At 44.6% G+C, this 17,674-nt stretch overlaps 1 protein-coding gene across 6 annotated transcripts in view; it reads left to right on the forward strand.

Annotated features, from left to right (window-relative positions):
• The first annotated feature begins 3,626 nt into the window (after positions 1-3,626).
• Positions 3,627-17,674, forward strand: part of ZNF236 (zinc finger protein 236) — a 94,693-nt gene continuing 80,645 nt past the window's right edge. For 2 of the 6 annotated variants that reach the window (XM_082641183.1, XM_082641185.1), the window contains exons 1-2: positions 3,628-4,029; positions 16,801-16,943. In XM_082641183.1, the coding sequence (XP_082497309.1) occupies positions 3,975-4,029; positions 16,801-16,943 (198 nt within the window). In that variant the 5' untranslated portion in view covers positions 3,628-3,974. Of the gene's footprint in view, positions 4,030-5,571; positions 5,831-15,621; positions 15,828-16,800; positions 16,944-17,674 lie in introns of those variants that run through there. The other 4 variants (XM_082641184.1, XM_082641188.1, XM_082641186.1 and 1 more) reach the window with 4 other exon arrangements.

Genomic DNA, 17,674 nt, shown 5'->3' on the forward strand with positions numbered 1-17,674 from the left:
AACACAGAACTACGTGGTATATAAATTAGGAGAAGGGTAAAGATATTTATTAACATTCAACTTTTGTAAGTATCATCTTGAAGTTTCTAGGGTTCCCTTACAGAATACAGCATATAACTTTCAAATCAGAAAGGAGAAAAAGTAGAGTGAGAAAAAAATGTCAATCCAAAAGAAGGCAAGAAAGTAGAGAAAAGTAAACTTAGATGACGGAACAAATTGAAAGCAAAAAAAAAAATAATAGGCACAAATATTTTTCATACCGTGTTTAAAAAATCAACACCAGAAGGCAAGTACAAGACTACTCATAGCCGCATGTTCATTGAAAAACAAAACCATAGGACTCAGCAATGCCACTCCTGGGCATATACCTGGAGAAAACCATAATTCAAAGACACATGCACCCCAATGTTCACTGCAGCACTATTTACAATAGCCAGGTCATGGAAGCAACCTAAATGTCCATCGACCGAGGAATGGATAAAGAAGATGTGGTATATATATATATATACAATGGAATATTACTCAGCCATAAGAAAGAGCAAAATAATGCCATTTGCAGCAACATGGATGGACCTAGAGATTATCATACTGAGTGAAGGAAGTCAGACACAGAAAGACAAATATCATATCAGTTACATGTGGAATCTAAAAGGCACAAATGAACTTATTTACAAAGCAGAAGTAGAGTCACAGATGTAGAGAACAAACTTATGGTTACCAGGGGACGGGGGGGAGGGATAAATTGGGAGATTGGGACTGACATATACACACGACTATATATAAAATAGATAACTAATAAGAACCTGCTGTATAGCACAGGGAACTCAATATTGAGCAAAGAAGCAAGAAGCAGAATTTGGAAGAACGTTAAGAAAAAGTTCCAAAGCTGGGCCAACTGACGAATACTTCATTTATTTAAAGACATCTAAATAGACTGTACAACCATAAAGGCAAGGGGATGATTATTATAGTATCAGGAGAGCAGGTATCTCTAGGGGGAGGACATTTTCAGTCAGGATCCCATGTGGAGCTTCTGCGGTGTTGGTCCTGTTTTCTAGCTGTGCCCTGTGTGGTGATTCTTGGGAGGATATGTTTTATGCCCCCTTTTTAAAGTCTGATATAGTTATCAACTTCAAAATGAAAAGGAGGAAAAGCAGTCCTCCATGGAACCCTCTGACACACCCAGGAGGGTGAGTATAGAAAACCAACCTATATACAACCTACCAAGGCTGAATCATGAAGAAAGAGAAAATTTAGATAAGCCGATAATGAGTAAGGAGATTGAAACAGTAATCAAAAACCTCCCACCAAAGAAAAGCCCAAGATTAGATGGTTTCACCAGTAAATTCCACCAAACATTTAAAGAAGAATTAACACCAATCCTTCTCAAACCCTTTCAAAAACTGAAGTGAGGAACACTCCCAAACTCATTTTACAAGGTCAGAATTATCCTGATACCGAAGCCAGATAGACACAGCAAAAAAAGAAAACTATAGGCCAATACCTCTCAAAAACATGGATGCAAACATTTTCAACAAAATATCAGCAAACTGATTTCAACAGCACATTAAGAGGCTCATACACCATGATCAAGTAGAATTATTCCTGGGAAGCAATGAAAAACAATAAACGTGATATACCACATTAATAGATAGAAATCATCTGTTCATTTCCATAGATGCACAAAATGCACTTCACAAGATTCAACATCCTTTCGTGATAGAAACTCTCAACAAATTGTGTAGAGAAAGAATGTACCTCAACAAAATAAAGGCCATATATGACAAAACCACAGCTAACATCTTACTCATGGTGAAATGTTCAAAGCTTTCCCACTATGACTAGGTGCAAGACAAGGGTGCCCACTCTCACCACTTCTATTCAGCATTGCACTGGAAAGTCCTAGCCAGAACAATCAGGCAAGAAAAAGAAATAAAAGTCGTCCAAATCAGAAGGGAAGAAGTAAAGATGTCTCGCAGATATGTGTAGGTATGCATGTATGGTGAAGAAAGAAACCTGTGAAACTACATGGGGGGCACAGTGATAGAGGTGCAGCCCTCTTTCATGGATAAAGTGAGAATCTTGTAACTAATCATGTTTACTTTTCTGCTTGGGCTAAGAAACCTGGAGTTTGATCTTCTATTTGCCTTTTATAAGGATTTTATTAGTTTGGGTGCTTACTCACTTTTTCTGTTTTTTCCATTGTCCTGATTTCCTCCTGTTTTTCCCGATATAAATTGCTTCAAATCCTTTTCAGAACAAAATAGGATATGCACTCACAAACACATCACCATCATCCAAATTGATTTATAAATGACCAAGGATTCTTATTATCTGCCTCCGATCTATTTTCTCAGCCTTACAAGGTACTCCAGCCCTAACATGCATATGGTAGTACTGTCATATTTTGTCTAAACTTAATGTAGACTTCTGCTTTGATGCAACTAGGATCATGGGATTAACAGGTAAGCAGATTTGGTTTGGGTCTTGGATTTGCTTACAGGCTATGTAGCCTTAAGCAAATTACTTAACCTCTCTGAATCTCATTCGTAAAAGAGTACCTTGAAGGAATGTTGTATGGATTAGAAGTATTTTACGTAAGGCACTAAAACATACTAAGAACAGGAAATGTCAATTGCTAAATCCCATTTGCCATTCACTGGCTGCCTGATGTTGGGAGGTTGAATAACCTGAGCGTGTTTAGTTTTTTCAGGAATTGGATGTATACAAAGCCCGTAACAGATAAGACTCTTCATTTTAGGTTTTCCTTCTTTACCCTGTTGCTTCCACGTAGAAAACCCTTTACCATCTGTTAGCACCCAACCACTTACTAAGTTTCAGTTAAGACAGGGGTCTTTTGTATTTATTTTTCTAACTATAATTAACCTTGTGCTTCTCAAGGTTCTCTGTGGATTCTTGACTAGTTTTGTTTCTTGCCCCATGGTTCCAAGGTTTTCGGGGGGACAGATTGTCTTGTTAAGCTTTGTATTTCCTCATAATACCCTGCGTGTAGTTGGTGGTCATTATTTATGGCTTTGCATTAATTTTTCTGAGGATACTAAGACGATGTTAGACTACTTTCTTTCGGCTTTGCTTGACCTCACCTAACACTCTGCCGTCATGCTCCTGTTCGGGTTTTGGGTTAAGTCAGTATGGGCAACAACAACAAAAACCAGATGGACACATCTGAAATTGTAAACTTTAATGCATTACATCAGAGGATGGGAACATAAGTGACTTCTGGGTGGGTCCTCCTCAGTCCAAGGTCGATGTTTTGGGTCAATTTAGGCTCCCAGTCGTTTTGCCCCTGTGGTTTTCCAGGGATGCTCTCAAAGGCCTTCCGGAAGCAACCCGGGGAGATGGAGCGCTCAGTTTTCCTGGAATTACACGAGCATATACACACACAGGACGCAGACTACGCACGAGGCACAGGAAGGACCCGTGGCTGGGTTGTTTCTTTTACCTGCCTCCACCTGGAAAGCTCCTTCTCACCACCTCTGCCCGTTACAAGGACACCTTTCCTACTTACTTTCCCGGCGGCCTTACCGGCTGCGTTGACTTCGGCTGCCCAACACCTCAGGAGGCCCCGCCGCTAGGTGACCGCGGCCCCTCGCCCTCCGTCCGCCCAGGCCCGAACGGCCGACCGCGCATGCGCACGGCGCCGCTCCCCGCCCCCACCGCGCGCCCGCGCCCAACGCCCCTAACACGGCCCGCCGGGCCATGGAACCCGCCGAAGTTGGCGCGGTTCGACCTCTCCCGTTCGCTCGCTTGGGCGTCTTCCCCCCGTGAGGCCCGCGGGCGCTCGGCCGGGGCTCGGCGGCCGCTCGAGCCGCTCCGCCCGCCTCCGCCGCTCGGCCGGGTGCGCGCCGCGCACCCGCGCCCGGTCCCCGCGCGTGCGCGCTCCGCCGAGTGTATGTGTGTGAGTGTGTGTGCAGCCGAGGGGTGGGCCGCCGCCGCCGCCGCCGCCGCCGACGATGCCGCGGGGCCGCCCCCCGAAGCCCAAGGAGAGCAAGGCGCGCGGCGACACCGGTAAGCGGACCCGGCCCGGCCGCGCTGTGCCGCTCCGCGCGAATATAGTCCCCCGATGCGGCGCAGAGGGCGCCGGGAGCGGGCCGGGACAGGGGCGGCGGAGCGGGCTGGGGTCTGGGGCCGGGGGCCGGGCCCGGGCCGGGGTGGGTGCCCCGCCGCCGCCACCACCACCGTCGCCACTGCCGCCGCCGCCCGACTGCCGGGTCGCAGGGTGCGGGCGGAATGATACCGGCGCGGCGCGGCCGGCCCCTCCGCCGGGCTGGGCCTACTTTCCTGGGCCGCGCGGGCGGGCGGCGGGGCCGGGGGCGAGGCGCGCGCCGCCGCCCTCCTCTCCTCTCTCTCCTCTCTCTTTCCCTCCCCCCCGCTCCTCCTCCCCCCTCCACACCCCGTACTCCTCCCCCGTCCTCGGCGTCTTCCTCCCGCTCCCCCGCCCGCCACCTTTCTCTCGCTTCCCCGCCCGCCACCTTCCTCCCGCTCCCCCGCCCGCCGCCCTCCCGGCCCGGCTGCCGCAGGTCGTGGGAGGCCTTTCTGACGAGAAGGCGCCGGCCCGGTGTGCGTTCCCGGGGGTGGCGGGCCCGGTCCGACCGCGAGCTGCCGCGGCCCCGGGGGGGCGCCCGCGGGGGGCTCGGGAGCCGGTCCCCCCGCGGTGACACGTGGGCCGAGACCGTGCGGGGCTCGTGTCCAGGTGCACCGTCTTCCGGCCCCGGGCTCGGTGGCCCAGCGTCACCCTCCCCTGAGGCTCGGGACCCAGGCGGGCGGGCGCTCGCTCGCTCCGGTTTTCGGAAGAGAAAGAGGTCGTGTCTGGAAAGGAAGGCCGTTGCGTCCGTTCCATTTTGCCTCTGCGGCGTTTGGGAAGAGAGGGGGAGAGACTAGGTGTAAGCTTAGCGGCGTTGTCGGGAGAGGTGTCGCTGGAGAACAGTCCAGGTGTGCACGTTTGTAGTTGGCTAGTGGCTGCTCAGAGTTCTCGTTAGTGGCTGAAGTGTCTGGAAGGAGGTCTTAAAGGCCTTGCTCCCTGATCGGGCCTTATTTTGGTCAGTGTTAATTTTTTTTTCGTTAATATGATTTATGCAAAAAATAACGTAAAGTGCAGTGTCCCCAGTCCTTAGTCACTTGGAAAAGGCTTAGGGTAGAGGAAGAATGTGAACCTTACACTGGAATACGGCTGGGACCTCTTCTTCCCCCAGTCTTTCCCGTCTGGGCCAATGGCATCACGTTCACCTGCTTTTTCAGGTCCTAAACGGAAAACTACTTCTGTCCCTTACTCCCCAAGGCATTGCATAATTTTGTAGCTTCTCCCGCAGAGGCGTGTTTCCAGTCGGCAGTACTCCCTCCCTCTCCAGTGTGACTGCGAGGCGGGCCTCCGTGGGAGCCTTCTGACTGGTCTCTGCTGGTCTCCATCACCTGTCCGCCTGAGGCATCTCTTTCAAATGTAAATAAGATGGTCACACCGTGGTTAGAACTATCCAAAGGATCCTTCATCCCTTTAACTTACAGTCCCACTCCTTGCAGGCTCTGCTTGATCTGGCCTTCGTCTGACTCTCCTTTCCCTTTCCTTGCCCTCAGTCCTTAGCTCCTGGACGAGGCCACGTTTGTTTCTGCCTCAGGGCCTTTGCTGTTCCCTATTCTGAGAATCCATCCCTTGCTCATTCTGGGCTTCAGCTTCCTGAGAGAGGCCTCCTTCCTCAGACCTTTCTGAAAGTTGCTTTCCCTGCCTTACACCAGTCATTCACTAACACAGTGGTTCTCAGAGTTGGTTCATGGGCCCCTGGGAGTTCTGGAGACAGTTTCAGGCATCTGCAAGGTAAATATTCTTGGAGTGATACTAAGTCCATTGGGCTTTTTCACTTGGTTAACAATTGCACTAATCATACACAGGCCGTTAGGGGTGAAACTGCTGACTCTTTAGCAGGAGCCATGGTGGCGACACCCAGTCCTGTGAGGCTACGCTACATTCATGTATTTCACTCAAAACAACATATTGCAACAGAGAGAAAGCAGAAGCAGATATGAGCATCCACCTGTCTTCTGCTAAAGGAGACCTTGAAAAAGATGTACAAAAGTGAAGACTCCTCTTAACTATTTTTTTGGAGAGTATGTTTTACACAAAAATATGTATTTGTTAACACGTAATAGATTTATTTTTCAGTGAATAAGTGTTTTGAAAGTTGCTCAGTTTTAATTTCTAATAGGGCAGTTGTCAATAGGTATAACCTATAGAAAGTTAAGGTCTTTGGGGTCCTCAGTGATGTTTAAGAATATAAAGGGGTTCTGAAACCAAAAGGTTTGGGGACTGTTGCTCTAACAGTGTACGATTTTAATTACGATTTTAATGTTTCTCATAATCTGAAATTATTTTGCTTGTCTTTCTGTGTCACTCATGAATTTTATTCTAAGAAAAACATGGAAGGTAGGAGGTGGGGATTTTTACACAACACCTATATTTCCTCTATATTTTTATAGGGGAAATGAGGCTCAGAGAGCTTAAGTGACATGGAAGGTCTACCCAGCTAGTAAGTGTCAGAGTTGGATGTGAATCTGCCTTTGAGTCCAAAGGGTCCATTGCGTTGCTCTGCCCTCATAACTATAAAGCCCTACACGTGGGTTAATTCATTTATTCAGCAAGCATTTTGAAGCACTTCTTGTCGTAGCTGGGCACTGTGCTAGGGGCTGAGGGTGCAGGGTTTAAGAAGAGAGACGAGGTCTCTGCCTTGGGTCTCAGGACAGTGTGTGTCCTCTGACGGCGGGAACACTGTTTATGGCAACAGATAACAGTCACTGGTGGTCTAGGCTTCCCAAGGAAAATGATGTCAAAACTGAAACCTCCAGAAATGAGAAGGGGAGGCCTGCTCAAAAACATTTCCTTTTTTTTTTTAATGCAACTTAGCAAAGTGATTATTATACATATACATATATTCTTTTCGAGATTCTTTTCCATTATAGGTTATTATAAGATAACGAGTGGAGTTCCCTGTGCTATACAGTAGGTCCTTGTTGTTTATCTGTTTTATATATAGTCCTGTGAATATGTTAATCTCAAACTCCTAGTTTATCCCTCCCCCTCACCCCAGTCCCCTTTGGTAACCATAAGTTTGTTTTCTATGTATGTGAGTCTATTTCTGTTTTGTAAATGAGTTCATTTGTATCATTTTTTTTTAGATTCTACATATAAATGATATCATGTGATATTTGTCTTTCTCTAACTTACTTCACTTAGTATGATAATCTCTTGGTCCGTCCACGTTGCTGCAGATGACATTCTTTCATTCTTTTTTTTTGTGGCTGCATACTATTCTGTTGTATATATGTACCACATCTTCTTTATCCATTCCTTTGTTGATGGACATTTAGGTTGCTTCCATGTCCTGGCTATTGTAAATAGAACTGCTGTGAACATTGGGGTGAATGTATCTTTTCGAATTAGAGTTTCTCCGGATACATGCCCAGAAGTGGAATTGCAGGATCATACAGCAACTCTATTTTTAGTTTTCTAAGTAACGTCCATACTGTTCTCCATAGTGGCTGTATCAGTTTACATTCCCAGCAGCAGTGTAGGAGGGTTCCCTTTTCTCCACACCCTCTCCAGCATTTGTTATTTGTAGACTTCTTGATGATGGCCGTTCTGACTGGTGTGAGGTGATACCTCATTGTAGTTTCGATTTGCATTTCTCTAATCATTAGCGATACTGAGCATCTTTTTTTTTTTTTTTTTTTTTTTCCGGTATGTGGGCCTCTCACTGTTGTGGCCTCTCCCGTTGCGGAGCACAGGCTCCGGACGCGCAAGCTCAGCGGCCATGGCTCACGGGCCCAGCCGCTCCGCGGCATGTGGGATCCTCCCAGACCGGGGCACGAACCCGTGTCCCCTGCATCGGCAGGCGGACTCTCAACCACTGCGCCACCAGGGAAGCCCTGAGCATCTTTTCATGTGCCTGTTGGCTATCTCTATGTCTTCTTTGGAGAAATGTCTGTTTAGGTCTTCTGACCATTTTTTGATTGGGTTGTATGTTTTTTTGATATTAAGCTGTATGAGCTGTTTGTATATTTTGGAGATTAATCCCTTGTCAGTAGCATAAAAACGTGTCTTAAAGTAATAATTAGCTTTAGGACATAAGTAAAGAAGTAAGCCTCATCTATTACATAAATTGATGGGGGAGTGTTTGTTGAGCACTTGCCTTTGTGCCTGGCACTGTCCTGGGAATATAAAGATGAGTGAGATAGGATTTTTTTTATCATTGTTATTTTAGTTTACTCTTAATAAGCCGTAATGTGATCTGGATGGAAACTACATTTTGGGATCTTGTATGGCTTCTGTTTTTCCAATAGAATGGTGCAAACCTTTTCTCCCTAGCTTGAACCTGTAGTTGGCCTCCTGCTAAGTTTCTGTTTTCTGTTGAAGGGATATTTGTTAATACTTCATTTCCAGAGAGCTGAGACAGGCAGACCTTGAGCCAAACGAATAAGCAATTCCTTTCTTGCTCAGATTACCAATTCAGGCCATTTTAGATTTTCTCTGATGAATTCAGTAACTCTGTATCCTTCCTTCAGGGGGAGGAGACTGCTAGCGTAGCTAACAGAGGTAGAGCTTGAACTTCTTACAGGGCAGCAGGGGAAGTGCTCTGAGGCTCTAAGGGGACTCTGCTTCCCTGGCAAGACTAGGTGTCGTTGGTGGGTAACAGTTAAGGGGAGATAGATCCTGCTTAAAATAATTACTCTCTATCAGTATCAGGTATTGAAGGATGAAAAGATTTCTTCAGAAAGGAGCAACCTGTCCTCTCCATAATCGAACTTTTTAGGTAGACAGAAACTTGGAGTATTTAGTATTTTGAAGAAAGTGTGATTAGATAAGACACAAAATCTGAAGATTTTATGACCCTGGAATCAAGTCGTGAGTTAACATGGGTTCAAAATCTTGGTCTTTGACACAAACCTAGCCTGGGAAAACCATAGTAAACCGAATTCTTCATTAGATAGAGTCAATTCTGCAGTTTTAAAATGCTTAATGTATATCAGCGTTTTTACATTGTCTCCATACGCAAAGACAGTGCTCAAGGAATTAGCAATATTTTTCACACTTCTTTTTTGTGGTAGAACTCTCTCACGTGAAATATCGCAGCAAGACCTCGGGTGGTGGTGTTCACCCTTGGAGCGCATTATGGAGTCATGTGGGGAGCTTTTAAAGCTCTTGATGACCCGGCCTCATCCAGTGACATCCGAGCCTATGGTGGGACCCAGGCATCATGGCTTTTAAAGCTCACAGGAGATTCCACTGTGTGGTCAAGGCTGAGGTCACTCTGCTGGGAAGGAGGGAGGGAGGGAGCTGGGGCTCCGAGGTGCCTTCCTCTAGCATTTCTCTCAGCGAACGTGAAACCTGTTGCTTTTCTGGGTTAAAATGAAAAATGTATGTAATCTAATAAACTGCAGGAACAGACTGTGCTCTCTTAATACCTCAATTCTTTAACTGAATTCAAAACCTCAGTTGTCTGTGGGTCAGACACTAATGCATACTAGCGAGGCAGTTAAAGGTAGTAGGTGTTAGCAGTTAATAGCTGGCTCTGGGGTTTCGGAGAATTGGAGTTCCTGTTTTTTCTACAGGGGCCGGCTCCTACTTTGCTCCATTTAATGATTGCCACAGCTAATACTTCTCCACAGTGGCTGCACCATTTTGTGTTCTCACAAGCAATGAATGGGAGTTCCTGTTGTTCTACATCCTTGTCAGCATTTGGTATTATTGATTATTTTGGATTTTTAGCCCTTCTAATAGGTGTGTGTTATTGGGTATCTCATTGTTTTAATTTGCATTTCCCTTATGACTTATGATGTTGAGCATCTTTTCATATGCTTGTCATCTATATATTTTTGGTGAAGAGTTAACATGTATTTTTATTATTGATCCATAGGAGTTTTTTATGTATACTGCATATGAGTTCTTTGTACTTTCGTGTTCACTCTCTCAAGGATAATCTTTTCCTGAAAGAAGTTTTTTTTATTTTATTTTTTTTGCTGTACGCGGGCCTCTCACTGTTGTGGCCTCTCCCGTTGCGGAGCACAGGCTCCGGACACGCAGGCTCAGCGGCCATGGCTCACGGGCCCAGCCTCTCCGCGGCATGTGGGATCCTCCCGGACCGGGACACGATCCCGTGTCCCCTGCATCGGCAGGCGGACTCTCAACCACTGCGCCACCAGGGAAGCCCGTGAAAGAAGTGTTTAACCTTAATGTTGTCCCATTTATCAGTCCTTTCCTTTATGTGTGGTACTTTTGGGACCTGTTTAAGTAATTTTTGACAATTGTAATCATGAAGACATTTTCCTGTGTTTTCATCTGGAAGCTGTATTATTTTACTTCTCGCCCTTAGCTTGATACACCAACCCAAATCGATTTTTGTTTTTGGTGGAAAGGTCGAGGCTTTGTACACGTGGGTCTAATTGATCTGCACTATTTATTGGAGAGATCAGCCTTCGTCGCACCGCAGCATCACCTTTGTTGTCAATCCGGTGACTCTGGAGCTGAAGAATTGTGTTTGCACTCAGTTCTCTTCCAGTGTGCGTTTGTTTCTGCCTATTCAATTTCTTATTGTCTTAATTACTTTTAGTCCAAGTTTTGGTATCTAGTATAAATGTAAGTCCTCTACTTTGGTTTTCATTTTCATGGTTATCCTGATAATTTTTGGTACTTCTCAGTTTCATCTAGATTTTATTTTTAAAATTTTTTTAATGTGATTTGAGAGGTTTTAAAAAATATTTATTCATTTAGGCTGTGCCGGGTCTTAGCTGCGGCATGCGGGATCTTTTTTTTTTTTTTTTTTTTTTTTTTTTTTGCGGTACGCGGGCCTCTCACTGTTGTGGCCTCTCCCGTTGCGGAGCACAGGCTCTGGATGCGCAGGCCCAGCGGCCATGGCTCACGGGCCCAGCCGCTCCGCGGCATATGGGATCCTCCCAGACCGGGGCACGAACCCGTATCCCCTGCATCGGCAGGCGGATTCTCAACCACTGCGCCACCAGGGAGGCCCGCATGCGGGATCTTTTAACTGCAGCACGCAGGCTTCTTAGTTGTGGCATGTGAACTCTTAGTTGCAGCATGCATGTGGGATCTAGTTCCCCGAGCAGCAATCGAACAAGGGCCCCCTGCGTTGGGAGCGCAGAGTCTTACCCACTGGACCACCTGGGAAGTCCCTCATCTAGATTTTAGAATCACCTTGTCAGTTCCGTAATGATTAATGACACTGAGCATCTTTTCATCTACTTGTTGGCCATTTGTATATCTTTGGAGAAATGTCTATTCAAACCCTCTGTTCATTTTTTAATTGGGTTGTTTGTTTTTTGTGGCTTTTGTAAGAATTCTTTATATGTTCTGGTTACTAGGCCCTTATCAGATATATGACTTACAGATACTTTATCCCATTCTGTAGCTTGTCTTTTTACTTTCTTGATAGCATCCTTTGATGCACAAAAGTTTTAAATTTTGATGAAGACCAGTTTATCTACTTTTTCTTTCGTGTCATATTTAAGAAACCATCACCCCTCCACAGTCATTAAGCTTTTTCCTTTTGTCGTCTTCTGAGAGTTTTATAGCTTTAGTTCTTAAATTGATGTCTTTGATCCATTTTGAGCTATTTTTTGTGTGTGGTGTGGAGTGAGGGTCCACCTTCATTCTTTTGCCTGTGGATATCCGTTTGTCCCAGGACCATTCGTTGAAGAGACTGTTCTTTCAGTGAATGGTCTTGGCCCCCTTGTTGAAAAATCAGTTCGCGATGGAAGTATGGGTTTGTTTCTGGACTCTCAGTTCTATTCCATTGGTCTGTATGTCTGTCCATGTGCTCGTACCTCATACTAAATTTCAAGTATACTTTATACTAAGACATTTTAAAATAAATACACAGCCAGTAAAATTGTGAGTTCTTCTTGTGCTGCCTAAAATCCCCTCACAGACGGCTGGTGGTACGCTTGTCACACTTAGAAAACACTATCTCTGCACATTTTTAGGAAATATGTAGTTGCTAATCATTGTGTAGCAAACCAAGGCCCTGATGCTCATTGTTGCATTTATTGAAAATGCTTGGCGGAAAGCCTTTAGCGGGTGGGGTAAGAAGACGTGGAGTGAAGCACGTAGGTATCGGGCAGAATGGTGAGATACAGAGAGAGCTGCCTTCATTGTGCTGATTTTCTGAAAACTATTATTTAGGGGAATGTCCAGTCTTTCTCTCCCATGACTAAGACAAAGGTCTTAGTTTTAAGGAGATTATGCCTAAGTAAATGTTAAGGCTATTTACTGTAGAAGGTAAAGCATGGTATATGTCAGCCCTTTATGCCTTTATCACTCTGGGGCGTCCCTGGGGTGCCACGGAGCTTGGAGGGTAACAGACATTGCAGGGATTGCGGTAGTGCTGGCTGGCCGGTGTGGAACCCCGGTTTACCCTCTGGGACAGGGGCAGCAGGCTTCTTCTGTAGCGCCAGATGGTAAATGCTTTAGACTTTGTGGGTGTTAAGGTTTCTGCTGTAACTTTGAATTGCTGTCGCAGACCCAAAACCACCACAGTAATACGTAAACCAGTGAGCGTGGCTGTGGTCCATGAAACTCTGCTTACCGGAGAGGCTAGACCCTAGTTAGTTGACCCCAATCTGGAAGAGAAAACAGGAATAAAAAGGGAAGTTGCATATTAGAGCACTTTACTTTGGGGTAAACCTTCTATTGATATATAACGTACAGAGAAGAATAGAAATTATGTTCAGTTCAGTGAATTTTCAGAACAAGAACTTTCTCCTATAATCAGCACCCAGATTATATGGGTTATATTAATAATTCATATAATTATTTATATAATTTCTTAGATTAAGAAATGGGATGTTACCAGCACCCTAGAAATCCCCACGATGCTCCATCCGATCAGTACCCTCGTAAGACTAACCACTGTCCTGATATCTCACAGCCTGGATTAGTTTTGCCCATTTCACTTCAGAGTTTTACCTAAAAAAGCTCAGCTGTGCTAAAACCTGAATGCTGACAAATGTGGGAGGAGCAGTAGAAAATGGGAGAAAAGAAAGTAGAAAGGAATTTTAAAAAAAGTAGAAATGAGGGGAAGGAATGGTGGAGATTAGGCAAGGTGGTACCGATCTGAAGTGGGGGGGGGGGGATGCCTGTCAGAACTCCCAGAGGCCTGCTTGGTGACTTCAGAGAGCACTGTGGTGTCAGAGGGTGACAGAGGGAGCGCAGGCGGCTGCTGGTTGAAGAGCTGGGCTCTGGGAGGAACGTGGGGAACGACGGAAAGAGGGAAGTGAGGCTGGTGCCTGTTGAGGGCGGAGGAGGGGGAGAGCAGCTCTAGTTTGGAAAGATTTTTCTTCAGAACTAAATAAAAACAGGTTAAAAGCTGGGGGTTCAGTTACTTTAGACATTGAAAATGCCTCATCAGGATTTACGGGTAGCTGAGATCTTAAATGCACAGTGCTTAAGAGTTTAAGTCGAGAGATGCGAATTTGAGTTAAATCCCTGAATGCTATAAACGCAGTAGGTTTTGCTGGAACTTGGTGTCACATCGTAGGTCTTTTGCATAGAAGAGATCCACCTCGGTTCTTCCAACTGGGGCTGTGGACGACCTTTGCCATGCGGATAAGCTGGCTGGTCTGATGTGCCGGGCCCGTTCTGGGAAGAGCAGTTTGAAAGCCGGCTCGTCTTGTCCCCGCTGTCACATGCCAGGCCTGCCTGTGGGTAGGTACCGTGGGAGAGCGTGGTCTGGAGTGATGGGTAGGGTGTAGAGTAGCAAGGATGAGCATTGAAGAGGTGGCCGTGCTCCGACACGGTTGATAGGCTCTTGTCCCCATAGCACCAGGAAGCATCATCTTGTTTCACCTGCACAACTCTGTGATAGGCTTTATCATTTTGGGGTGATGGAGACACAACTATTATTATATACTGTTTAGAATCTCTACATAAAGAGTTAAACTGATTTTGAAACTGGTCTTCAAGTTTTCCTCAAGGAAGCAAAGGTGCTCAATTTCTGATCTTCGTAAACCGGGTTTTGTTTAATTTTGATGGTGAAGTGGAGCTCTTGGTGGCAGGAAGGGTGAGCAGTTGAGGAGAGCGGTGGGCCTGTCTGTGTGTGAGGGGACGTGTATGTGGGGACAGTCTGGGTCCTGCCTGGGGTCCTACGTCTGGAAGCTTCCTTGCACCACTGAGATCTCATGACGATTCCTCCCCGTCCTCTCAGAGGGCAGAAGCACATAGGTGAAAAGTACTGTTCTGGATGAGCTCTTAGGTTTGAGCACTGCCAAATGCAGATGGCTCTGTGCTCATTCCCATTCCGTCTGGGGAAGCAGTAGGAATATGTGCGGCCCAACGTCTCACGTGAGGTTCTAGCTGCCTCTTAAAAATGCAGCCATACTCAGCAGGACTGATGTGAATTGGTCACACCTTAACCTACATCCCTAGCCCCTTAGAAATCCGGGGGCCCTGTGGCTGCAGAGACCGCCCACCCCCAACAGTGGACATGTGCACACACGTGTATGTTGGCGTGTAGTTTTCTCGGAGTTGGTGGATCTCCTGAAGCCCATCCTAAGGATACGTGAATTTCATAGACCTCTTTCTGAGCAAGTACTCTGGGGACCAGACATGTGAATGAACTTGAAGAGCTGGTGCCTAATTGGGGTTGTTTTGAGGCCTAGGACTCTCCCAGAAAGGGCCAGCTCTGAGCAGAAAGAAAGCCGAGTGTGGGGTTAGCACCCCCCAGCCCTGGAGAAAGGCTTTGCTCTCTCAGTGCCCAGAGGGACAGCCGCGAAGCAAAGTGAAAGTCTAGAGATGCTGTGGACTTTAAAATTAGACCCAACGTGGAAACTAAAACATGTTTTGTTTTGTTTTTTTCCTTCCCAGTTACACTGTAATTTGAATTGTTGTTTTAAGTTTGTCTTTGAACCAGATTAATACTATGTTATCAACAGCGGGAAGGGACCTACTGAAAAAGTCATTTTATTACATTTGGAGCTTTGTTAAAGAGCGAAGTCTTGCTGCTTAGGATAAAACTATTTTCTAGAAAAGTCTTAATTCATAAGCAAAATGACATCATTTTTCAGTTTTAAATGTACGATTTTTTATCTCAGGGATTTATCTATCAATTGCAGTTAATTAAATGAAATTAATTCTCCTTTTTAGGTAACATATTAAGTAGTTTCAGCATAGAGACTATGAAAATTGTCTCATTCTACATCCTGAAATAGCATTTTAATTTTGCGTTTTAGAAATTAAGTTGAGGGGCTCTTTTCTTATTGTATTCAGGCTTTAGGTTAAAACACTTACTACTGAGTTCTTAAAACACAGTTGTCAACAGATATTTTACTTGTGCCTTTAGTGTTTCTTCCCATAGTACACACTTTTCAAAAGGGAATAATATATCAATTAATGTGGTCCCAGCAATCATTTTATTTGGGCCTGGGGAGTCATACAACATTTTGTTATCAGTTTGGTGTAGAGATTTTGAATGTATGGGCTTTGAATGTGGATAGAGTTAAGGATAAATAGAATAAAAATTATGTGTATCTTTCTCTTAGTAGATCCACTTTGTTTCTGAATGAAGTTACACTCTTTTGAATTGCATCAGTGTTTCTCAAAACTGGAATCGCTTTACTGGAGGATCTGCCGGGAGGATGTTTTGGAGCTCTTGCCGGCTTTCTCCATCCGCTTCTACTCTGTCTCCAGCATGGTTCCACCCCACCTCCCATCGTTGGAAGTTCACAGCTCTTGCTTTTAAGCAGATTCTGCTGTAGACCAGGAGGACTGTTGGCCAAACAGGGGACTGCAGGCCATTTGCTCAGAACAGGCATGTAAAGGTCTAGAGAAAATGCTGGAATGCTGTGTTCACCACATGGACGTTTGAGAAATAGAAGACATTCCTGAGCTTTATTGAGTCTTAAAATTAACCCCTCACCCAACTTCCAAATTTCTAATATTTTGGGGGTCAAGTTGGATACAAAGAGTTGTACGTGACATATCTCTGTCTTTGTCTAGTTAATATGGATTGTGTATTTGTGCCAAAATTATAAGACTTAGAGTATTATTTTCAAGAATTGAAGACGTTTAGGACATCTTTATTTTATGACGTTCTTGGTAAATTTTTGTGATTATTGCATATTCTTGTTTGAAAATACTTTTAAGTTTATAGCCATTTACCTAAATGTAAGCACACTGTACACTGAAAGCATACTGTAAAACCTGAGGATTGTTCAAAGCACTGCAATTCTTTACCTTCCTAAAACCATAACTATGTGAGAGAACAAAAGTTTTTGCCTTTTTGACTTTATCTTGCTTTGCAGCAGTTTTCAGAGGTAGATTGAATTAGTGAATCAGCTTTTATACTTCTACTAGAGTTTTGTTTACTGAGTGATTTAAGAAACTGGGTTATTGATGAACGCTCAAAGTGACTTAGAGGAGAAGTGCCTCTGTGATTTGTTGTGACTTAGAAATAGTATTGAGCAGGCAGGCAAGGTTAAGAAACACGATGGCTTTTGTGTGTCGCTGAGTGGATATTAAGCCTCAGGAGTTTAGTTTCAGGTTTCTGACAATCCTGTTCACAGGTGTTAGAATCCTGTAGTCCATGTCTCAGTCATCTCAACGTTTCTCATTTCTAACTTAAAAACGTGTCCATTAAAAAAATTTAAGGTACCATTCATTTCTGAAATCTCTCATAAATCTGACATAATTTGGTTTCGAAACAATAACCAAATAATTTAGTTTCATTTATGTGCTGAGAATAACAACTGGTATTTATTGTTTATACTTATGCAATTTTATAGATGGAGTTTTAACATTGAATGCGGAGAACACTAATTATGCCTATCAAGTTCCAAACTTCCATAAATGTGAAATCTGTCTGCTATCTTTTCCAAAAGAGTCCCAGTTTCAACGCCACATGAGGGATCACGAGCGAAATGACAAGGTATGTATTTTAAAAAGGGATGTCAGAAATGTGAGCGTTGAAACTGGAGGAATTGTGAAAATCAACATGTAAACATTTTTCTTATTCCTAAATTGTGGAACATTCCATATTCTGTAAATAAATATTTTGATGTTTTTTTAGTTGTAGTTGTGTTTCTACCCATCATTAGATAATGAGAGAAAGTGAGAGCTAGTCTGGTGAATCTAATGAAGTTATTTATGGGTAGACAAAGAAATAATCTTAAAATACGACTTTCTTCAGTAGTTTCAATCTCCCTTATCTTGATGTGTTTTTCTCCAGCAGGGAGTGTTACCTTTAAGTGGTCTTGCATTTTAAGAAGGTATTTGAGATGTTTTAGATCTTACTTCCGCAGGGAGCAGCACTCTCTTAAATAGGGATTTGAACTCTCTTGCAGTGCCCCCTGTGGGATATGTCAAGCGTGTTAGTGTCCTAATGGAACGAGCTGCCTGATAGTTGGAAAGTGGCAGCTAAAACTACAGTGAAAAGAGTGATTGCCGACTTTTCTCCAGGTTAGGAGGCTGTAAGCTAGTGAGCCATCTGAGACCAGAAAAACACCAGGGATCTCTTTCCTGGAGGACGGGATCTGACCAACTCCAGCCTTACTTTCGGCATGAATGCTGCTGTGACTATGGTAATGCGGTACGGACACCAGTACCCACTGGCCTTACTCTCCCAAGCTGAAGAATCTGAAAATACTGACCCATTAGGGT

This window comes from Mesoplodon mirus (genome assembly GCF_964341445.2).
Source record: "Mesoplodon mirus genome assembly, chromosome: 13".
In the NCBI taxonomy this organism is placed as follows: Eukaryota; Metazoa; Chordata; class Mammalia; order Artiodactyla; family Ziphiidae; genus Mesoplodon; species Mesoplodon mirus.